Below are 25648 nucleotides of genomic sequence, written 5' to 3' on the forward strand. Positions count from 1 at the left end.
GACTGCATGGTGTAGAGCTGTGACAAGAGCTCAGTCTAAGCAGCAAGTACAAAACCCACCATCCCAAGACACTGATGAGGGACTGAAATCAATGCCTTTTTATTCTGAGGATATTGTCACAGAGCCAAAATCTACAGAGGAGGATAGGCTAAAGCTACGTAGGGAGTGTGTGGAAAATTTGATGGAGAATGCAGAGCAAGCTGAGGTAGAGGCGGATGAACCTGAATTAAGTGACACAGACATTGTCATCCCAAATAATCTAGCTCAGCTCCAGAATGAAGATCCCACCTTAGCTGACTGTTTTAAGCAGGTAACAGAAAAGGAAGGGGTGAATGCTATGTTGGGTGAGAGATTTGTAGTGAGCAATGGACTTTTGTACAGAGAAAGTAAGGAGGACGGCATGCAGTTGGTAGTACCAAAAACACAGAGAAGGGAGATATTAGATCTAGGACACTCTATCCCTTGGGCAGGTCACTTGGGTTTTATGAAAACCTTAATGCGGATTGCCAAGAGGTTTTATTGGCCCAGAATGTACAGCGAGGTTAAGGAGTACTGTAAGACATGCCCTGAGTGTCAGCTTGCTGTTGGTCGTACCCCTGCTTATGCCCCACTCATACCATTGCCTGTTGTTGACTCTCCATTTGAAAGGATAGGAGTGGATATTGTTGGCCCACTGGAAAGAAGTCAGGCAGGAAACCGATTCATTTTAGTAATTTGTGACTATGCCACACGGTACCCTGAGGCTTATCCACTTAAAGAGGTCACTGCCAAACAGATATCCACAGCCCTTTTGAGATTCTTTTCACAAGTAGGAATACCCCGAGAGGTCCTCACAGACCAAGGCCCTAACTTCATGAGCCATACCCTACACCAGGTATATAAATTGTTAGGGATTAAGAGAGTGCGAACCACCCCCTATCACCCTCAGACTGATGGGTTGGTCGAACGTTTTAATCAAACCCTAAAATCCATGCTCAAAAAGTTTGTCTCTGAAACAGGCAAAGACTGGGACAAATGGCTGCCTTTCCTTCTTTTTGCCTATCGGGAAGTACCTCAGGCCTCAACAGGATTTTCCCCCTTTGAGCTCCTTTATGCCTACCCTGTTAGAGGACCCTTGGATGTACTGAAAGAGAGCTGGGAGGGCACACATAAGTCCAATAAGCAGAACATCCTTACTTATATCCTCAAAATGAGGGAACAGCTCCAAAAGACCACTGCTCAAGCTCAAAAGAACTTGATTCAGTCCCAAGCCCAGCAGAAAGAGTGGTATGACAAGGCAGCTCGAACACGCAGTTTGCAGCCTGGTGACAAAGTCCTCTTGCTGTTGCCAACGTCAGAAAACAAGTTGTTAGCGAAGTGGCAAGGTCCCTATGAAGTTAAGCGGAAAGTGGGTCCTGTGACCTATGAAATTGAAATTCCTTCAAGGAGCCAGCCTCTGCAGGTCTTCCATATCAACATGCTCAAGAAATGGCAGTCCCGTACACCATCAACAGATATGACCGAAGGCACACCAGGCCTAGTGACTGACAATGCTATGTTTGTGAGAGCAGTAGAAGAGGAGGAAGAGGTTGAAGAACAATACATTCCTGGACACCCAGGAAAGAGCAAATTGAATCTTGATCACTTGCCAGAGAAACAGAAACAACAGCTGGTGCAATGCTTACCTGACCAACTTTTCATGGAGTCACCAGGTAGGACAGAACTGATCTATCATTCCATCATCCTAAACGATCCTAAACCCATCCGACAGCCTGTTTATCGTGTGCCTGAAAGACTGCTACCAGTGATGAAAGAGGAGCTAGAGATGATGACGAGATTGGGGGTAATAGAACCGTCCACCAGCGAGTGGAGCAGCCCCATAGTGCTAGTACCCAAGAAGGATGGCACTCTCCGGTTCTGCCTGGACTTCCGTAAATTGAATAGTGTCAGTAAGTTTGACCCTTACCCCATGCCAAGAGTTGATGACCTGGTTGAAAGACTTGGTCAAGCAAAATACCTCAGCACTCTCGATCTCTGCAAGGGGTATTGGCAAGTTCCTTTGAAGCCAGAATGCAAGGAGCTTACAGCATTTAAGACCCCATTTGGACACTTCCAGTTCAGGGTTCTTCCATTTGGACTTCATGGGGCTCCAGCAACATTTCAGAGAATGATGGACCAGATTCTCCAAGGGACGGAAATGTTTGCTGCAGCCTACCTGGACGATATCATCATTTTTAGTCAGAGCTGGGAGGAACACCTAAGACATCTCCAAGAGGTGTTGAGAAGGATAAAGACTGCTGGGTTGACCATTCGCCCAGATAAGTGTGCTCTGGCTAAGGCTGAGACCCAATACCTGGGATATGTACTGGGACATGGGGTAGTCCGACCACAAGTCGGTAAAATTGAAGCCATTAAGAATGCTGAGAGGCCTGTAACCAAAAAGCAGGTTCGGTCCTTCTTAGGACTTGTTGGCTGGTACAGACGGTTTGTACCAAACTTTTCAGCCCGGGCGAATGCCCTGACTAACCTTACCAAAAAGTGCCAACCAAACAAGGTGAATTGGACTATGGAATGTGAAATGGCTTTTCAGGATTTAAAGGACTCGTTATGTAAGGAACCAGTGCTTCAAAGTCCTAACTTTGACCAAATGTTCACTGTGCAGACTGATGCTTCAGAGCATGGCCTGGGAGCTGTATTGTTACAGGGTGAACAAGGACAATTACGCCCAATTGCCTATATAAGCAGGAAGCTTCTTTCCCGGGAGACAAAGTATTCAACAGTGGAAAAGGAATGCCTTGCAGTTAAATGGGCATTGGACTCTCTGCGTTACTATTTGTTGGGACGTAAGTTTCGGCTGGAGACTGACCATCGTGCACTGGCCTGGTTGGGCAAAATGAGAGACACTAATGCCCGGATAACTAGGTGGTTCCTAGCTATTCAGCCATTTGATTTTGATGTGCTGTACAGGGCTGGAACACAGAACTGCACTGCTGATTTTCTCTCCAGAACACCTCAAGAGGTGTCAGGAGAGGGAGGGAGAAATGTCACAGATTAACTGTGACCTATAACTTATATTTTAAAAGGACTGCTGAAATGCATGCACTCACATGAACAATTTCCATCATTATACACACACAATCTAGATGCCGGCAAAATAACATCAGATATGATAGATTGTTAACTGTGTTTACTTTTGTTAATGTAGAGTCATATGCCTTGTAGCCCTTTGCCTTGTTTCAATGTTTTGTTATAAGTTGCAAACCACAAAGAAAACTCACCAAACTTACAAACAACAGTTTATTTCCCCATGTAACAACTGCACCTATACATTTAGAACGCTGTTGTACTTACATTGTTTGTGACTTTTCAATGGCCAAACCCATGTGCAGCTAAAGCTGCCATTTTTAAAGGCTTACATTTGCCCAGTAGGAAGGGCACTACCATTTTTAGTGACATCACAGGGGGGAATTTGGAAAACTAGGATTTCCCATGGTTTTCTGTTTGCAATGTTGCAATTTACTTTCTGAGCAATAGTTTGGCGCATTTGCTACATGTTAATACTGTTTATTTTGTGTATTTGTGTAGTTATATGCTGTTTTATAAAATACCACATGGTATGTTCCAGAAGTGGGAGGAGCCTAACTCTATAAAAGGCCTCTGGTAGCCATTTTGTGCAGGGTTTTTTTTGTTGCATATGGAAGTACTGTGTTTCTGGGCCTAGATACGGGCATAGTCAAAATACACACGTACTGTATACGTATACATAAATATATATATTTTTATTTTTATTTCTTTATTGGTTTGCTTAGTTTTGTCAGTTTATGTTTTTCAATTTGCTTGGGAACCACGATTTTTGCACGAAAATAAACACCTGGATTGGATATACTCTTCTTTTGTCATTGACTTTACACCTTCACCGCCGGTACACCCTAACACTACCCATATTCAAAAGCTGATTACAAAAGAACTACTGAAGGTAGGATGGGTTTTTTTGTTTGAAAGCAGAGGGTCTGTTCTTTCATTTGGTATATTGTATGTTTATATATTTGAAGAAGAACATTTTCTGGAAGGCATTAAACATTTGTGAAAATCATGAAAAACGCTGGCTCTGGCTGGCAACTTTTTTTAAAAACGCTGGCGGTGAAAGAGTTAATGCAAAGATTGTTTCAGATGTTTTTTATTCTGACCACTAAAATGTCATTAGGTGTTAATACTCTGTCAAATAGTTTTATAACAGCATCATTAATATTTTTTCTTGACCTCAAATAACGTGGTACAAATATAATTTGTCAGTAAAATGTCATTAAGTATTGATACTCTGTCAAATTTTATAAGAGTGTCATGAATATTTAAGTTTCCTTCAGGTTTTAGAGAGAAAAAAACAAACATTCAATAATAATAATAATAATACTAATTAAAATTGATAAAATTATATTACAGACCGATTCACCTAAAATGAAATGAAAACAGTACAATATTTGGTCAAGCCATGCAGTGTTGGGTCCATATTGCTGCAAAAACTGTTAATTATATTAAATTAATTAATTGTCTATGTCAGAAAATTTTAGAAACCTCTGTTGCAAAGTTAAATATAATATATTTGTGCCACTGTAGTTGAGGTCAAGAAAAATATTCATGATGCTGTTATCAAACTATTTGACAGAGTATTAACACTTAAGGACATTTAAATGACTGTTTAATGTAATGTTAACCCATAAAGCTAGGTAGTTTCTTAAGCTTGATAATTATTCTTATGTCATGTTTATGACAGATTTATGACAAGTTATGATGAGTTGGTTTATGTCAAGTTGTCATAACATAGATATTTCAAACAATGTCATCTTTGCTTAAAAAATGACATATTTGAAAAATGACACTTAATGACAGTTGTCATAAATGTGCATAAAATCTCCTTTATGTTCATGACACGCGTCATGTCATGATTATTAAGGTGTCATGTCAGCCTTATGCACACCCCTTCAAGTAAAGTGTTACCATAAAGGGGGGGGGGGGGTTAAATAAAATAAATACAAGTTTGCCCAACAAATAGTACAACCATTTTACTATCTGTATGAAAGGTAAATCAGTGTTTTAGATAATGAACATTTTATTGACTCACTGAGGGAGACGTGACATCATCCCAGCAAGCAGAGACGTAATGAAGTCATTGATCTTGATGTTAGGGTGGTCCGCCTTTAACCATCCCAACACCAGCTCCACCAGCATCAAACCAACGAAATACGGTGTGGCCTAGCACAGACAGACAGTATAAAACTAGCAGTGAATACTACCAGCAGAAAACACTTATGTGTACTATTCATGTGACAAAATAATTGTTATGGCAATATTGTGTCTGCAAGAGTTCCTATTTCTTTAGGAGTTCCTGAAAGAACCCAGAAATGCATGTCAAACTAAGTGTAAAAATTGAACATACTGGGCCACTGTCAACAGATTAAACTGTTTCTTTCCAAGAATCATTTTATTTTTCTGTTCAACCCTGAAAGCAACAAATGCATTGGTGTAGTAGCCTATAAAATATTCATAACCTCTCAAAATATTTTGCAAAGCACCAGAAATAGTCTTTCTGCCAAAGACATTTGAGTAATTCTGTTATGCATTATGTAAGGCACTATACTATTAGATTTTGGATCTTAAGGAGGTTTCAGGATTTAAAATAACAAAAGACCGAGCAGGTCTTATAGGTCATTCTTTACAGTCTGAAACTTGAGACTAATTTTCTCACATGCGAACACGCACACACATACACACTGAACTGTGTGGAGGGCAAAGCATAACATTAAAGATCTACAGGTGAAGCGAGAAGTGTATGTGTGTATATGCGAACAGACCACTTGGGAACCCCTAACCTGGTCACATCTGGTTGCCGACTGTAGCTAACTGTGAGCCGTTAGTGCTTGTTTAACCTAGCCATTTACAAGACTTTTTATCTACAGTATATGAAACATATTCAGATTTTAATCTTACTATTGTTGTACTGCAACGAATGAGATAGCAACTAGGTGGAAATACAATTTTAGGTTTGTAAATCTGATTTGCCGACTAGTAAGTTTTCTATATGCTTTTTTTATATATTTTAAACAAAACCAATAACAACCATAGCCACAGGCACACAGTAACATATTTTGGGCTTGTAAAATCTGTCAAGGGACTCTTAATAGTTGTATAAAGCTGTATTGTGCACTTAGATCTCACCGGGAAAAAAAGAGACATTTGTGAAACAGATGTTAGTTTTTTTTCTTGCCTTATTGGTCAGTCTCTAGATACTTCACTGTTATACTGTTAACAATGCAAATATAGTAAACTTATTTTGTGTAAATGGTTACACACTACTAACCCATTCATTTTATTTAAAGTTAATGACAATGTTCCAAGCTCAGCCTTTTTCTCATAGCAAATAGCAATACAAAAAATTAATTGGCAAACACTCAGATCTTAGAGAATGTAATCTAAGAAAATTATATTAAATAAATAATATTACTTTGAATTGATGGGAGAAAATGTGTAAAATGTTTTAAGGATAGACTCATGCATCAAAAATCTATTGTCTCACCCACACACACGAAGAAAATGAAACTTCAAATGAAGTTTTGTAGGAATGGTGAGGGAGGCGGTTTAACAAGTGTGCGTTTGTGACAGACTTACAACAATTAGGATTCCTGCTGTGTGGTTAATTGCAATTTCTCTATTCATGTGTTTATGGAGGCCTGTTAAAATCTGAGCGTTTTACCTCAAATAACAAACATGTGTTGATTTGAGCGCACGCAGACAAACCAAAAACACACATATGGGTCTGATAAAACCCAAGGAGGAGCTAGCAACCCACCATAAGGCTTAAAACCTGAACAGGTGGTGGAGTTGTTTTCTCTTTTGGTGCACAAATGATGTTTACTGTTTTGTGCACATTGATGAAAATGAATAAATGACACTCCTAAAGGTGCAATTTGCATTTACAGCATCACTTAAATCCATAAAATCCCTAAGTTTTAGAAAACATAGGTGGGGTTTCCATTACAAAATGGTTTAAAGTGTTTGGTAGAGCAATATTAACCCTCTCAATGCCAGAATTACAAATGTCTTGGACAGTGTACTGACTGTATGAATGATTTTTAATTTTTATGATGGTATGTTTACTTCTATACTTTTATATGCAATACAGCACGTAGGCTACTGAACTTAAAAAGAGTACAGTTCATAATGAATACTGGGACGATAACTACCGCGTTTAACGATATTTTAAATAGTTTGCTACACTCGACAGAAAGTGGATTAAGAACGTAGAAAACAGGGAAACGAGGACTTTTTTTGGTCAAATGGCAGAAACTCACTCTTTCTCTTTCGCTTTCTTTCACGCTTTCTCTCTCTCTCTTTCTCTCGTTAGAGTTATTTCATATTCAACATAGGCTGTGGCGCGCGGCGATGCATGTGACGTCACACTCACCTGGTCGACGTATGTGGGCACTTCTTCTAGAGTCGCGAATGACGATTCATTTGGCGTAATCAGACTGAACATCATACGAAACCCCTGAGAAACAGTTACATTGTTTACTTCCACTTGCGCCATTGTGTTTGTGAAGCTGGCAAGACGGAAGCTATAGATCACTGTCAGATCACTCTCACCGTCTGATAAAACTGATGTAGTTTTTTTCTGCTGGACTTTAACAACCAAAGCCGCTTGGACCTTGAACTTCTGATCACAACGCCGCGGAAGATGGATGGCGGTCACGTGACACATGACAGCGCTATATAATCGCGGCTTTAATCTGTTATTGATTAGTTTGTTTAGTTATTTAGAGATAGATTTCTTACTGCTTTTATAAATCTGCCACAATATGATAAAAAGCAGTAATATTGTTTCGTGTTTTTTAATATTTTTGATATATTTTGATGAACACAGATCCCTGTCATTTTTTTTGTATCACGCTTATGAGGTGTTCATATTTATTGGCTATTTTTCTTCATGATTGTATCCATTTCAAAACCATTTAAAAAATAAAATATTAGATTTTTAATAAATATGTTGGCACAATTATATTTGTCAACAAAAACAATTTCAAACATTCAAATCCCTGCTGGAAAAAAAACAATAAAACCATTACAGAAAATTCTAATGGTTTCCATTAAAATACCAATAGGAACCATTAGCTTTTACCATTCAAACCAATACACTGTAATGTGTTTTGGGTCATACTCCATTAGAACCAATAAAATTCCCAATAAAACCAATAAAACATAAGAATTTTCTGTAATGGTTTTATTGTGTTTTTTTTTCAGCAGGGATGTACACCTTAAGAGTAAAAGTTTTTTTTTTTTGTGAAGTGACCCTAAAAATATCACCTCTCTATTCCATTAATCTCCTTGGTGACACGAAAACATTTCAACAACATATATTTTTGTGGTTTCTTCAATCAAAACGAGTTTAAGCTACAATTGATTGTTTTGGCATAACCCTCAAAGTCATTGGTAGTGGGCACATGTGTTTTGATCCTCTTAGCTTTCATTGTGAATTAGAATGCACGCTCACTCCGGAGCCACAGCAAGAATGGGCCATAACAATATTACAGACGTGATTCTGTAATCCAATATGATCTGTTCATTGCTTTACCTCTCAGACATAAGGCAGAAGTCCTGACCCCGCCTGAAGGAAAAGCCGAATTTAGCATATTCAACACCGTTCTCCTCACTTAATGACTTATTCATGTAAACTCCTCTCCGAGCTTTGGCATATTTTTGCCTCATCATCAAGGTGATGAGACGCAGACCTTAGCTGAATTTCCCTATAGGAACATTCATTTTAAGGTTGAGATGTGCTTGAGAAATTAAACGGACAGCTCAATAGAGCATTTTAGTGAAAAAGATCCAATTTATGTAGGCCCAAAATGTAAAGCTTGCCTTATTACATGTGTCTACTTTTGATTTTTCTCCTTTGAGTATTGCCATCAGCTTGGGCACTTCATTTAAAGGAGACATTTCACAAGATTTTATTAAGATGTAAAATAAATCTTTGTTGTCCTCAGAGTACATATGTGCAGTTTTAGCTCAAAATACCATATATATATATATGTTATTATAGCATGTTAAAATTGCCACTTTGTAGGTGTGAGCAAAAATGTGCTGTTTTGGGGTGTGTCCTTTTAAATGCAAATGAGCTGATAAAATGCAAACACTGATCGCCATGTTGGTGGTTTGTTAAAAATTTGGAACTCAATTGTGCTGTCAATTATTTCTCTCTCTCTTTCTCTCTCTCTCTCTCTGCACTAAATGGCAGTGCCGTGGTAGAGTAGTGCAGATTAAGGGGCGGAATTATTATAATAAAATTCCCTTATGACATCACAAGGGGAGCCAAATTTCAATGACCTAATTTTTCATATGCTTGCAAAGAATGGTTTACCAAAACTAAGTTACTGGGTTGTTCTTTTTCACTTTTAAGCACTGGGGACCCAATTATTGCACCTAAACATCGAAAAGGTCAGATTTTCATGATATGTCCCCTTTAAATCAGTTTAGATCAAAGTCACATGCTCGAAGAGAAGGTTAGGAATTATCCAACAGGATTAATACAATCATCTAAGATTTTTTTAAAGAGTTAAAATCTTAAAATGTGAAATTTTATATTTAACAGCTAGGGGAAATACAGATGTTTAATAAGCAGATACATTATGCATTTAATAATCAATAGACAGTTTTCTGAAATAATCCTTCATTCATCCCATGAAATCATCTATTGTAAGTAAATTATACCAAGCAAAATAAGAAAGGTTTATTGTTGAAGCATGTGGTATTGTGTGTATATGAAACATTCGTCTTTTGAACACATACATACTGATATTTACTGCATATAGCTGCAATGTCTTTGACTCTTCTGCATTATTTGATTGATCGTTTTGATCACATAAAAAATATACAAAAATGATACATACAGTAGAAATCAATAAAGGCACAGTGCAAACTAAAGCATACAGCTTTGTTTTATCCAATTCAAGATCAAAATGGAATGTGTTTAGATTTGACCAATGCTATATTCAGAGTCCACCTTTCAAGTAAAAGAGCAGTGGGAGGGCTTTTTAAAGGTGCTGTAAGCTCTTCTTGCTTTTATATTGATAGAAAAAAATGTAAAATAATGCAGAACATATCCATACCTCTTTGAAAAAGCTGTTTTATTCTGATAAATCCAAGTCTGATTTTAAAATGGCTAACAATACTTACAGCGCCTTCATTGCAGCTATATTAAACATTTTTCAGAATTTGTGTAAACATTTTTGCACTCTGTCTTATGGTGAATGTTCAAGATGAAGTATCACAAATCATCCAAACACACATGCATCAGTCCTGTGTACATTTGTACAGGTTTTTTTGACCACTGTCACTCAATGTCACTCATAGGACCCGTCCTGAAGGGAATGTGGCTCGTCGCCACCAAATCGCCATGTGCTGTGCACTCCATCAACATTTTTTCTCCTGGTTAAATAAAGGACATAATCCCTAACTACGTCTGACTCCAGAACAGCATCACACGTCAAACCGTATCTCTATGTATCATAAGTGAGCGTTTTCAGAGCTCTGGTCGCTGTCGTGGCTATCATCATTGATAAGGGAGTCCGATGTATGGTGTAGTCCAGTAATGCTTGAAAACTCCGAAGGCAGCAACGTCCCCTTTTTAACGTTCACGAGCTCTTTTTCTCTCGCTACCGCCCCCTGCTGGCCTCCTTTCACACGCTTCCACTTCATTCGTCTGTTCTGGAACCACACTTTCACCTAGCGGAAAAGAAAGACATGAGTTATGCATGCAGTAAAAGAGCAAACGAGTTTGTATGTGCGCTGGATGACATGATCTGTTTACTGTGGTTGTTGGCAGGGTTGGCGAGCGAGCCATGACTCACCAAACTCCAGTAAGCCAATATGCCTCTATCAGGTGCAAATGGCCCATATGATCACATATCCGTTCTGCTATTCTAAGGCATGGTCCACGGTTTGGAGTTATGTTTCTCTGTAAGAACTTTGGGAAATGAGGGCTTCCAATAGTTCATATTTAGCGGCTGTATCTAAATCAGCGATAACGGGCTGACAAACCGGCCCCAACTGTTCTGTGGCATCAAATGTTTTCCTTGCGAGTTCAGTCGGAGCCAGTTTTTACGTTTCCCAGAACGATGACTTAGCTGTTTCTTAAATGGTCGCTGCAGCGCAAGTAAGGTTGGGGTACCAGGCCATCATACAATTTATTTCTGGCTGGGTATAATGTTGTAGATGAGGACCACATAAAGAAAGCTTACAGCACAAGCCAAAATAATTCAAACACAGTCAGACTTGCAAAACACCAGGTTTTTTTAAAGCAATTTTGCTAGAATAAGTAAAAATAATGTAATTTAAAGGAACACGCCAACTTTTTGGCACTTCAGTTTATTCACCGTATCCCCCAGAGTTCACACATACCCTTTTCATCTCCATGCATCCCATGACTCTGATGCACCCACCGCTAGCCTAGCTTAGCACAAAGACTGGAAGTAAATGGCTCCAGCTAGCATACTGCTCCGAATAAGTGACAAAATAACGCAAACATTTTCCTATTTATATGTTGTTGTTTGTATAGTCACAGTGTGTACAAATAACAAGGTTATATGAGACAAAGCAGTTTGCTAGCTGGAGCCATTTACTTCCAGTCTTTGTGCTAAGCTAGGCTAGCGGTGGGTGCGCTAGACAGAGTCACGGGATGCACGGAGATGAAAAAGGTATGTATGAACTTATCTAACTCTGGGGATACGGTGAATAAGCTAAAAATCCCCAAAAGTTGGCGTGTTTCTTTAAAGGGTATCATCTTACATGGTAATACTTGTTTCTTGCGGCGTTTGATCAAAGGTACATTTTTGTTTAAATGATGGACACTGCATGTAGGCTACACTGAGAAATAAAAGGTACAAAAGCTGTCACACATTTGTACCAAAAGGGTGCATATTAATTGGTACTTCCAAAGGTACGTATCGGTAGCTCAAAGGCACATATCTGTACCTAAATGGTACATATTAGGATCTTAAAGGGATAGTTCACCCAAAAGTGAAAATTCTTTAATTATTTTCTCATCCTCATGTTGTTCTAAACCTGTAAGAGTTTCTTTTATTCTGATGAACACAAAATAAGATATTTTGATAAATGATGGTAAGCACACAGTTGACGGTACCTATTGAATTCCATTGCATTTGTTTTTCCTACTATGAAAGTCAATGGTAACAATCAGCTGTGTGCTTACCATCATTTATCAAAATAACTTCTTTTGTGTTCATCTGACAAAATAAATGTATAAAGGTTTGTAACATCATGAGCGTGAGAAAATGATGACAGAATTTTCATTTTTGGGTGAACTATCCCTTTAAGGGTATAAGGGTACGGTCCCAGTGACAGCTTGTATATTTCTGACAGTGTACAACAATTTGTTCTGTTTACATTTCAGGCGCTCTTAAAAAATAATATTAGGACGTTGGTAGTTAATCGTAAGATCTGTTTCATGGTTAAACACTGTTATTCAATTTGCCACTTATTCATAACTGTCAGCACTGTAAGACTGCCATCCCCAAAATATATCTGCAACGTCTGCAGTTTTCATCTTAGCGTGCAAATGAGCATGCAACCTACGTGTTAGCTCACAAGTTAAAGGGAATCCTATTACTGGATCGGAAAGTCAAAACACATAAAACATATTAAAAAAAAAAAGTTTGCTGAGAAATACCATTGTTATACAGAGTATTAGCACTTGCTAAGACCTTTTAAAAAGCACACCGTATTAGTTGGTACCAAATGTATACATATATGTAACTAAATGGTACATGTTTGGACCTTTTTAAAGGTTACTGCCCCATTGACAGCTAGGGCCATATATATATATATATATATATATATATATATATATATATATATATATATATTTCTGATGGTGTAGGGTTAGGGCAGAATTAGTTGACATGTAGTTATTTAAAGTCAGTTAAATGTCGGTTCGGGGATCATCACAATAAAGTGTTAGTAGATATCAGAGCCGCAGTGGGATTCATTTTTAGCCTTGGAGTTTCATGACTTAGACCCAGGCCCAGATTGGCCATAGGAAGGACTGGGAGAAATCCCGGTGGGCCAGTCTGCTTTTATTTGGCCACAAGGGCCAGAGTTGTCATGCCACCAGGTCGAAGGTAACAGATAACAGGTATCCTCAAGACCCACCCTTTTTTTGTTAAATATACCGGTAATATAGGGAAAACACAAACACATTTGTTCGCTTTTATCATTTTTTAAATATGTTTAATTGAATAATATTAAAATGCCTTATGATAGGGCTGCAAGATTATAGCAAAAATCATAATTGTTTAGGCTACTGTATTTGCATTGATTTGGAAATTATCTAAAATACAATGAATTGCAAGGCTGCAGAGAAAAGTGCACTATTGCAGACTTATGTAGGCTACTGAGGATTTAATTATATTATTTTAACATAGTCAGTCATGAACTAAAGTGGGCCGGAAACTCCAGGGCTGAAAATTATTCCTACTCCGGCCCTGCTTAGACCGGCCCACTTTAGTTCATGACTCACTATATTTTAATAATATAATTAAATCCTCAGTATATAATTTTGCAATAGTGCACTGTTCTCTGTAGCCTTGCAAATTCATTGTATTTTTATATATATATATAAATATTTATATATACATATATACACATACAAAATAAAAGTTGGTGTTTGCATAATATGTGTGTGTACTGTGTATATATATATATATATATAAATACACACATACATGTATGAATTAAATTTTTTTTTATTTAGGTATACTTTTTATTTAAATTTATAATATAAAATATATAAAAATAAATAATACATGTATATACACACACACATATATATATATATATACAATTGTGCAGCCCACCCATACATTACACAAAGATATTATTAAATTAAATCAAAAACTACTAAAAGGGAACAAATGTGCCCGTGCTTTCCCCTATATTTCTCTTTTAAAAAAATGGTGGGTTTTGAGATTACCTGTTGGGTTGAAAAAGCAAGCAAGATTTATCAAGTATGAATGAGAAACAATTGATATTGATTATTTTTCTTACTTAAATTGTGTATATTGCCAGATAACGTAAGGTACTTTTTGCCTAGGCATGACAACACCAGCCCTCGAGGCAAAAAACAAACCGGTGCTCCCGATTAGCCAATCCAGGCCTGGTATATATTAAGCAGACAGTCTACTTATACTTGGGCCGTTGACAAGAAGATGCAAAATTACTAATTGTAAAACGTCTAAAGTGGACTATTAAAATTAGGGTTACCAAATATCAACCCATATATTCAAACAAACTCATTCGATAAGATTGTACAATGACTCGTACTGTTACGTGACTAGTGTGCACAATGTAGGTGGCCAAGTCATAAAATCACGAGTAACAGCCTTCACGCAAGTCCAGATCTCCCCAGCAGGTTCACACACAGATCGCATTGCTAGAGAAGGATTGGCTTACTTGTCGTGTGGCATGGTTTTTAATTCTAAGCCTGGGGAATGCATCCCACGAGAACAGAATATAATTTAAGACCACAGATGGCACTGTATTGAGTGATACTGGGCAAACTAAGCCTGAGGAAAGTTGTTAAGAAAAATTTGGACGTCCTACCAACTCATTGAATAGTGCCGAGAGCTTATATAAATGATGCTTTGGGTAAGTCTTGAATCACCTGACGATGACATCATTTCAAACAGAGCAAACCATTTATGTTTTTAGCAGTCAATATACTTCAAACATTGAATAAGATTACATAGTCGCTCATTAAAACACCAAACAGTGAGCGTACACCGTCCCATATTTCTTCTGCTCCAAATAAACGGCGTGTGCTAATTCACATATGTCTGTAGGAAGTGCCTTCCCACGCACAGACCAATTTGTAAGACGGAGTGGGAAGCGCCTTAGCGGACCAAACTTCCTCTGCCTCTCCCCAGCCAAAAAGAGAGAGCTCGTAGAAACATCTGGAATACAATAGTCATACTCCAGAGCCGCAGCTGGATAGAAATGCACTGAGGCCGAATAAATACCTTCGGAGCAAATGATTGATGAACAGGTACGAGGTTGTGGTCATCGTCTCACCTGCCTTTCCGTGAGATCCAGGTTCACAGCGATTTCATAGCGCCTCAGTCTCGTCAAATAGTTGTGATGGGCGAACTCGGCCTCCAGTTCTCGAATCTGTTCTTTGGTAAACGCTGTCCGCTCCTTCCTTGGCTTGTTGCTCACGTCCGATTTGTAATTCCCATCTTGGGACTCTGAAAAGACACAGAATGAAAGAAAACATTTCCAAACAAACATAGTAAAGCTTTTTAAAGCACGTAACATTTCACAGCACATTTGCACTTTGAAAGTGTATTCAAATTGATGTCTTCAATAAAAAAAGTATGGTGGCGAATAGGAACACTTCCAACAATACAGTATTTTACGATACAGCACTTATTTTTGTCATCCATGTTGCTACAGTGAGTACAGCACTCTCCAAAGAGTTAATTTTCATTTACTGTTATTTGAATAGGCTATAATAGTTTTAATATGGAACAAAATGTTTAAAAATATATTTTATTAGTTTTTTTAACCTTAAAATTTTACAAGCGTCTGCAAGCTCACAGTTATTTTCAGAGAAGTGTATCTCCATCAATTACACTAAATTACTTTCCTTACAAGTTTTTTTTTTGTGTAAAACAGAACGTGAATATATAAGCATATATACAAATACAGTTAGTTTTCATGCCATGGCCCCTTTAAGTGTTAAAGGAATATTCCATTTTCTTAAAAGAAAAATCCAGATAATTTACTCACCACCATGTCATCCAAAATGCCGATGTCTTTCCCTGTTCAGTCCAGAAGAAACTATGCTTTCTGAGGAAAACATTGCAGGATTTCTCCCACTCTAATGGACTTTAATAGAGCCCAACATTTAATACTTAACTCAACACTTAACAGTTTTTTTCAACAGAGTTTTAAAGGACTAAACGATCCCAAACGAGGCATAAGGGTCTTATCTAGCGAAACAATTGTCATTTTTGACAAGAAAAATAAAAAATATGCACTTTTAAACCACAAATTCAACATTTTGGATGACATGGTGGTGAGTAAATTATCTGGATTTTTTTTAAAGAAAATGGACTATTCCTTTACCTTACTGTAACAGCTGGATTAGAGCTCAGTTACTAGTCAAATCTTGAATAGGAAGCACAAAGGTCAGTGAGGAAATGTCAGATTTTACGGGCGACACATTTGCTTCTGTTGTTTTGACACGTCAGGAAAGAAGTTGTTTTTGTTTTTAAAAAAGGAAAGAAAAATGCACATTATTCAAGACTGTCCCTGACTTTCCCCAGACACGTGGGACCAAAAAACGCTTTTGGGATCATTTACATGTAGGTGTAGTAAGTGCTAAACCAACTAGCAATCTGAAACCCAGCTTCGATTTCCTCATTTCCAATATTAAACATACCGACTCTGCCATTTAAGATCAGAGCCATTACTTAAAAGATAATAATAGTTTTTAAAAAGTTTTAACTGTGTGCAACTCTCATTAATGGAGGTTCAGATGAAGTGTCAAATCGCTGATGGCTATAAACACATGCCGGACTGTATTAAATAGTATCGTTTACAGATTTCAATTTCCTCGGTTGCACATGGCACAAGGTAAAAAAAATTATGACGTAAAAATGAACAAGGAATATTTACAACTTTGCCAATTTCAAGGAGGTAACTTGTAAATCTATGAAATTGATTCTTAAATCATATCATGCTGGGACAACATGGATCTTGAAACGTTTGAAGTCTTGGCCAGCTCCAGCTAATGATGTCATAAGCAAATATTAAAAAAATTAATAATTTATATGTATTTTCTATTTAATGTTTAAAATTTAAAACAAAGTTTTGAACCATTTTATATCTCATTGATACAAGCAGGCCATCAACGGTGTCCCCTTTTGCCATTTCAGTAAGTTCCCAGATGTAGCATAGCTGTAAAACGTCTGGCTGAACGTGCGTCTGATTAAAACATATTCAGAAAGCACGTTTATTGTGGGCTGAACACAGCCATTGCGGAGTGAGAAAAACCAACACGAGCGGCTTTTTGAGAACAGAGCTGTTATGAGTTAAGTCAACTTTTTCCCGACTTCTCGGCATGGTGGTTACACCGCAGAAATTAGGCCTGCGCCTTAACTTTTTTATCTCTCTTTTATAAAGCGAAGTACTGGAAAAAGCAGTGGAAAGGCCTCGGCTTACGCTTACAATGAAAATTCACACATCTACTTTAGCATATAACACACACAATGCGGTTGTGATTTATTGGTGAAACAAAAAAAAGAATATTATTTAAGCTCACAGTAAAAAAATACATGCTAGGCTGTTGTCTTCAGTCCAAACAAGGCATGTGTTGTTTTATTCCCACAAGTGGGAATCACTAGTGTATTCAAGTGTGCACATGCTTTAAATAAATCAAGTAGGTTAAAAATCTGTTGACATCTTAATCATTCCTTATTGCAATGATAAATGCGCATTTGAATTATAAAAACATAAAGCATCATACATGCTTTATCTTACATACCCAAAATTCTACAGAAAGCTTTTTATACGTTATTATAAAAATATGATGTAACGCTTAACAGTTTAAATGCACCAAATACAGGCAGAAAATGTCATTTTTTAAATTCTTTATCATAACATTTTTAACTTGCACACAAAGCTGATCAAATACATTTTTGGAAAAATGTAACAAACACACACACACACATGCACGCACGCACACACACAGTGCAAGAGTATTATATAAATTGCACTGTCAACATGCATTGTAATGCGTCATATCCAAGCACTGCATCTGACAGATTTGTGTGTAGGTCCACATATGAATTTACTTATGTGCACATTTAAATGTTTGATCGCATATGCCAAAAAATGAGACAAAGTTTTTCATTTTGCAGTTTCACTGACATTATAACAAATAAATACTCAGTTGCTGTTCTGTAAATGTAGGAAGATGAATTTATGAACAACATTATTATTGCCAATTGTTTTTTATTTATGAAAGCTTCTGTTCATTTTATTTTTAATAGAAACATTTTAAGACATTGTTTTAAAGACAAGCAAATATTCAAAGCACTCAACTTGATTTTTGATGATCACAAGACAGACAGACATATCATAGATTTTTGTATTTAGTTTACTAGTTTAGTAGGATTTTAGTATTTTGTTTTAAATATTGGCACAAATGATGATAAATCATATGCATTTAACCAAAGCTTTGTGGACTCAGACTTTGTTTTAAAGCGCAAAATGTAGTTAAAATTTCCTTAGAAGTAATACGATCATAAAAATGATCCATTTTATGCAGTGTTCAATTAATTCTTGACAGTAGTAAAAATTATTGCAAAGAAAAACTAAAAGATTTGGGTGATTTTTATTGCCATTAAACATCTGTTCAATGCTAAATTTAGTAAATTTACCTCAGTTAACCCATTTTCATTATAACTAATGCACTAATGACAGATTCAAAAACAATTCTCACGCCACCGCTTTACTTTTTTAAACCACAAGCCTTTTCCTACTAGACAAAAATGTAAGATGAAGCATACGGTTTAGGCTAAATAAGAAGTGCAGTTAAATACCCACATAAAAGACATTACAATCCGACCTCATAACTAAAATAATTGTTTCTGTGCGTGTTGGCCAAAACCTAAAAACTTGCATGCAAAAAACAGCTTCACGTTTCGTAATGGTGGAAGAATAAAAAGTATTGCACTGTTTAAATGGTTTGCAAATCATTATTAATAATATTTCTGAATTACAAACTTTAAAATCATAAGCATTTCTACGAACATCAAATTGCAGTGTTAATAAATAATGAATTTAAACACCAGTTGACATCAAATAAAAACACTTACCAGAGCTGTCGCTTCTTCGCTTACTACTTCTTTTCTCCGCCTCAGCCGGGGACATCGTATGACGTCCAAAATCCCCACCGGGACCGCAGGAGGCCCCTGAGGGCACCCCTCCGCCAAGGCTCGGCGTGCTGGCACAGAGGCTCGGGCCCCCGGGCCCCATGTCCGAATCAGGGGCCGACATGCCCAGTCCCAGGCGGCTGCCGGCTGGTGATGCATTGGGCGTCTGATGTATGTGCCAGCCTGTCTGTTGTGGCTGGGTGAGATGATGGTGTTGTTGAGAGATGGGTGGCCCCCGCTGGTGCCCGTGTGACCCGAAAAGTCCCCCTTCCTCACCTGGGTAGCCGCTCACAATGCAGGAAGAGTTGCTGGAGATGTCAGGATAGGTGGAATGGTGCTCGGAGCGCCCGTGAAGAGCGAACGCGGGGTGCAGGGCCTGCGGAGGGGCGTGAGGGCTGCGCAGGCAGCCGAACAAAGTGTGATCCATCACATGCGAGAAACCAGCGCGAGGTGAAACGAAAACCACAACGGCAAAGAAATTTCCAAATAATTGAAAACAAGTTCCATAAAATGTCTTCTCACTTCACGTCTTCTCTTAAAAAAAAGCTGTGCAAAAGGAAAATAGTTTGTGTGCATGTACACAAATGTGTGTGTGATAATCCCACGAGCGCACAGACAGAGAGAGTAAACCTTACAGTCTCAGTTGACAGTCCAGCGTAGACTGTGGCCCAGCTGAGAGGGAAGGTGCTTCCTAACAGCGGCAGGGATTTTGGGGCGATGGGCTGGGACTGTAGAGGGGAGTCTGTGGAGCAATGAGGGGTGGGAGATGTTATAAATAGGGGCGTAATATGAGAGGGGAGGCTGGATTACAGATCCCCGCCACAACTGTGCGCATGCAGAATCTAGTGAGTCCAGCTGTACAGTTTAATAAATGGAAATCATTAAATAACCATGTTAAAAAAAATAATAGCCAATGTTATTTTTTAATTTTGACCCCTCAACATCTTACTAACTTCGCTTCTTTTGTTATTTTGCTTTGTGTTTTAATTTTAGTTTTTTGTTTGGTCTTAAAATGGTTTTGTAGACAAGGTCATGGGGTAAAAGTGTTTCAAGTGTTAATGGATTACTGATCACTCCACTTGTTTAAAGATGATTTAGGGCCCATTACAAGAATAAGAAGCCACCTTGAAATATAGTCGGTCTACAAAAGAGCACATCACTTTATCTTTTAATCTATGTAATAAAAATAGCTGTAAAATGTAAACATTAATATACAATTGTATTACATACACATGGTACCTTTAGTGTACAATATACACAACTGTAAATACTGTGACTATTGTGTGTTTTGTCCATTGTGCACACTGTGTGTATTTCACTATACTTTATAAAGATCATCATTATTCATATTCATTTATTATTGGGTTGAGTTGTTGGGTTTACTGACCTGACTGCTACTGTGCCACACAATTCCTGCGTCCCAAATGACTTACAATCTGTTCTAAATAGTATTCGAAATAAGATTTATTATGTCCCAAAATATTCTTAAAGTACCCGGATAGTCGACATGCTTCTGGTGAAAATTCAAAGTGCAGATCCCCTAATGGTCGATATTAAGAGCTTGTCCCAATACCTACCCTTCCCCTACATTTTGTAGGGGAAGGGGCTGGACAAACTTTTCGAGCTGGACAAACTTTTTGACCAAGATGGCGGACGGCGCTGGAAAAGAACAACTATATTTTCACAAGTAAGCATGTTAAAATTGTTGAAATATGTTAGTTTGAACACGACTTTTGTGTTTGTGAAGTTTTAAACACTAAAGTTAGAAAATATTTCACGAAGCTATCTGACGACGTCACCCGACTGCTTCGAGAGAGTCTGTCCATCATATATACATCTGATCTGGGAATTTTTTGTTAATATTCAGGATGTGTGTTCCTGTGTTCACATGAACACGTATAACCCGGGCTAATCGAGAGTTCAATCATATTAATAATAATCACGCTGCGCGTGATGTAGGTGAGCACGTTCGCTACACTACTTTACATATAGTGGTGTCCCATTTCATAGGGAAAGATGTGAACCCCCACTCTCTTGTTGAGGGGACTTAACTGTTGAGGGCACTCAAAACCAGGGGAAGTTTTAAGGGGGTAGAAATGGGGTGGGGTCTACCTCACCACGAGAGGGAGGAGTGAATTATTAAATCTGAAAATCTGACTTTTTCCATGTTTAAGTGCTATAATTGGGTCTCCAGTGCTTCTATCAACATATAAAATGTGAAAAAGATCAACCCAGTAACATTTTTTTGATAAACCATTCTCTGCAAGCATTTGAAATAGATCATTGAATTTTGGCTCCCCTTTTGATGTCAGAAAGGGATAATACCGCCCCTTAATCTGCACTATCCAACCACAGCACTGCCATTAAGTAGAGATCAGCTCATTTGCAGTTAAAAGAACACACCCAAAAACGGCACATTTTTTGCTCACACCTACACATTTTAATATGTTATAATAAATTATCTCTATGGTATTTTGAGCTAGAACTTCACATATGTACTCTGGGGACACTAAAGATTTATTTGAAAACTTAAAAAAGTCTTGTGAAATGTCCCCTTTAAATCAAATAAGTGATGCATCACTGAATTATTGAATTAAGCAATGAAGAAAACATCAAATAATGAACAAAGAAATGTTGAAATGCAAGAAACAGTTGATTTTTGATGCAATTAACAATAAAAATTTTATATATGCTATGTCTCAACACTTGCACACTCTTTGCTATGCACTATCATGTATACCTTTATTTCCCCTAATAAAAACAGTGCATACTATTATAGGGCATAGACTGAAAAAAAATTATTCAATTAATTTAATCAATTTTTTGAGGTGGGTGGTTGCCATAGATTTATTTAGGCTACATTTAAACAAAAAAGATTAGTAGAGTAAAATAAAATATAAAACTTTTGTTTAAATGTAGCTTAAATGGATTGGTTGCAACCACTTGCCTTGAAAGAATTGATTGAATTCAATGAATAATTTTTTTCAGTGAGGCAAATAGGGATGCTGTAAATTATTTAATAAACGAAGGAATTTTCTTTCTTTCTTTCTTTCTTTCTTTCTTTCTTTTCTTATTTCATTCTTGGTCTTGCATGTAATATTTTATTTTGTCAGTATCCATGAACATCAAACATTTTAATAGAAGATAACATAGGGTCAGTTTACCGGGAAGGGTTTAGATTAATCCAGGACTACATTCTAAAAATTTTGGTGCTAAATAGCACTAAAAGCTCATAATCATAGAGGAACCATTTTTCGTGCTATATAACACCTATAGAGCACCTATGAAGAACCATACGGTGTGATATATCACCAATATAGCACCAGATATGGTTCTATATAGCACAATGTGGTTCTAGAGAGGTACTACACAGGTACTACATAGGTGCTGTATGACACTTAAAATGGTTCCCCTATGAATACAAGCCAGTGAACCACTTTTAGTGCTATTTAGCACCGTTTGTTTTTAGTTATTTTAGGACATTTATGTAGTTTTTACAAACAAATCTTACAAAAAACTATACTGGTGTGCATCTTAAGACAAAACAATGGTACTGATATATGTTAAAATATGTCAGTGCAAGGTGTTTTAAAATTAAAGCAGCTCAAACATGCATTTTAGTCTGGGACTAGGATAAGCCCTGTCTGGGAAACCGCCCTATAGTCACATAAAATTTTCTACATATTAGAAGATTTTTTAATAAAACACATTATTTTTCAATTTATGTATAGTGCCATTTTTTTCTTGTACAGAACAGTATAGTTTGAAAGCTGTTTTAAAGTATAATAACTAACTTAAATTTATTCTGAATATATTTGCAATGAATTATAAGTACAACAACTTCCCACTGAAATAAAAATGAACAAAAGATTCCATATGGAAGAAACATTGTATTATTGATCTAACAGGAGTAACTGAGACTCATTGCGTCCTACGCTTAAACTCCATCATTCACTATCACCCAAACAGACAAATATGATGATGGCAACAGAGAGAGCAGGGCCTTTCTCTGCTTATGGATAAAAGAAGAAATCAGATGCCTTGTAGGGGGAAATGGCTTTAACAGATGGGGAAAAAGAGTCTGGAGTCCGGGCTTTATTAAGACAGAGAGAGAGAGACGACGAGAGACGATCATTCTCTTCTATCAGAAATTAGTGTGACACGGCCGACATCTCGGGTGAGTACCCTAAATTCCCTGTTTATCTTGCTTATTAATAGCATGGTCAGGGTGCAAAGATGCTGTTATTTTTGTGGTTTCTCTCTTTCTCTATCAGTCACATCCTCTCGGGCACAGAGATGTCTTGTTTGTGGCACTCGTGCCTGACTGGATCTTACACAATGCTGAAAGTGAACTTTGATAAAGACTGATATGGGGATTGTTGATTCTTGAGTGGACAACAGGAAGACAAATATGAGAAAATTAAAAGAGACAGACGAGACGAAGAAAACACTGGAGAATATTTCAATTGCTAGTTTTTGAATTTGATGGATGGATGGAAAAATGGATGGATGGAAAAATGTCCAGTGCTTGATACTGTACAAAATCTATGTGAACTGAGATATGATAAAATTACTTTATTTAAAATATAATATTGTATATTCTAATAAAAAGTTATAAATACAGTATAGTTCTCTTACTAAAACAACAACAACACAATGATTAAAATTATTTATGTATTATTTACAGGTAATTAAAAATGATAAAATATTATCAGTAATAACATCATATGCTTAGACTTACAGTATAGTAAGTGTTGCACACTATCTAATGCTTGCCGAACTACTGGAGAATTTTTTTTAAAATAAAAAAAATTGAATTTTCTGATAGGATTATGATATTTGCTGTTTATTGGTGTGTATCTGTCAAGTGTCACTCTGTTATATCTGCAATGCCTTTGCAAACACAGACTTATGGATAAATGGAATTAAAAACAGACTTGGAAGAGATGTTTCTTATTAAACGCACATCAAGCATTCTGTTTGTAAGACCTGAAACGAATCGGATTTGTATAAGGATTGCTCTGAAAATTGTTGAAAATATTCACAGTAGACATAATTTCCTGTTTGATAATAAAAGTAAATTTGCGATCATATAAAGGTATTAAGCTTTGTGCAGTTAAATAACCTTATTTATTGATCATTACAGTTGTTGTTACTTGTAACACATCAAAAATTTGAAAGCTCTGATTTTATTTTATTATATTAACTATTAACTAATATTAAATATTAACTATTCATTGCATAACCTATTGATTATTGATTTAAACGGCAAAATGTATGTTTATTTTAGCATTAGAAGAATGACATCTGGTCTTTTGACACTAATCTGTGTATGGAAAACAGCATGTCATTTCAATAAAATTAAATTACATAAATATTTAATAAACACTGGCAAACTGTATAAACCACAGAACAAGATTTTTGGCGATTTAATAACAGTACATAATATCTAACAAGAACTCTAACAACACAAAGTAAACACTTTAGTCCTTGTAGGCAAAATACCACAAAGGACTGATTAAGTTCCCTATATAGTGTTATGGTACTACAGGGTGTGTACGACAATTTCTTTGAAATTGAGATACAATACGCCATATGAATAAATAAGCTTTTTCATTGCCGTATAGTTTGTTAGCATAGAAAAATATTTGGTCGAGATACATCTATTTGAAAATCTGGAATCTCTGAGGGTGCAAAAAATCAAAATGTTGAGAAAATCGCCTTTTAAAATGTCCAAATGAAGTCCCTAGCGACACATATTACATTTTTACTATATTTACGGAAGGAAATGTACAAAAAATCTTAATTGAACGTGATCTTTACTTAATACTCTAATGATTTATGACCAACACAGTGTATTTTTGGCTATTGCTACAAATGAAGAGTTTTGGTTCCAAAACGCAATAATTCCATTTTGACAAATTTTGTTAAAAACGTGTTTTCTATACCAAGAAAGTGACAAGATGAAAACCACAATTTTCTGTTACAAACTTTCACATAGCATCTTTATGTTATAAAAACATAAAAAATTCAAATTCATAACTTGATTTTCAAAGACTTATTATAAAAACTGATAATTTTTTCAACAAAATGCAATAAATCCATGACAAGTTTTTATTCAAAATGCTCTAAATCTATTGCATCAATAACCTATATAAATGTGCATTCATCTTTGCCATGTTATATTCATTTAGTTGACTAGTTGTACACACTAATTAAAAATATAAACAATAATGTCATTAATCAAAACACTTACTTTGTCATATTAAGAACAATGTCATTGCTGCGGTTATACTTGACGTCGTCGCTTAACGTTTTTCACAGCGATCATTTGTAAAATGTTTTGGTCCTGACCGATTTTCGTTGACTTTGAGTAAAATTATGGAAAGTTTTTCATAAGATCCCCTGGGGTCAATGTGTTATAATGACAGAAGCTTGATGCTGTCAGCCCGGGCAGACAAGCACCCGTCTCCCGAGTGCCTTTTGCGTAAATTATTAGATGTTGACGGCTTACGTTTCTTTCCCGTCACAGAAAACCACCACAGGTTTATCAATGCTATTAAAGTATTATTTTGTTTTTGTTTGTTTGGTGATCACGAAGTACATTGTAGATGTGGAAAACTAGGATTCCGTGTACTCACATTGCGTGGAATGATGCGCTGAAA

At 36.8% G+C, this 25648-nt stretch overlaps 2 protein-coding genes across 4 annotated transcripts in view; both read right to left on the reverse strand.

The window, feature by feature from the left end:
* agmo (alkylglycerol monooxygenase) overlaps positions 1–7689 on the reverse strand; it is a 68168-nt gene extending 60479 nt beyond the window's left edge. The window contains exons 1-2 of the mRNA XM_055197006.2: positions 7439–7689; positions 5099–5229 (exon numbers count right to left, since the gene is read on the reverse strand). Of these exons, the coding sequence (XP_055052981.2) occupies positions 5099–5229; positions 7439–7561 (254 nt within the window). The 5' untranslated portion in view covers positions 7562–7689. The remainder of the gene's footprint in view (positions 1–5098; positions 5230–7438) is intronic.
* A 2054-nt stretch (positions 7690–9743) lies between these two features.
* The window catches only part of meox2a (mesenchyme homeobox 2a), a 30388-nt gene continuing 14483 nt past the window's right edge, over positions 9744–25648 (reverse strand). For 2 of the 3 annotated variants that reach the window (XM_073863156.1, XM_055197020.2), the window contains exons 3-5: positions 18927–19725; positions 15115–15287; positions 9744–10752 (exon numbers count right to left, since the gene is read on the reverse strand). In XM_073863156.1, the coding sequence (XP_073719257.1) occupies positions 10534–10752; positions 15115–15287; positions 18927–19410 (876 nt within the window). In that variant the 5' untranslated portion in view covers positions 19411–19725 and the 3' untranslated portion in view covers positions 9744–10533. The remainder of the gene's footprint in view (positions 10753–15114; positions 15288–18926; positions 19726–25648) is intronic. The other variant, XM_073863157.1, reaches the window with a different exon arrangement.

The sequence above is a fragment of the Misgurnus anguillicaudatus genome, chromosome 24 (genome assembly GCF_027580225.2).
Source record: "Misgurnus anguillicaudatus chromosome 24, ASM2758022v2, whole genome shotgun sequence".
Taxonomy (NCBI): domain Eukaryota; kingdom Metazoa; phylum Chordata; class Actinopteri; order Cypriniformes; family Cobitidae; genus Misgurnus; species Misgurnus anguillicaudatus.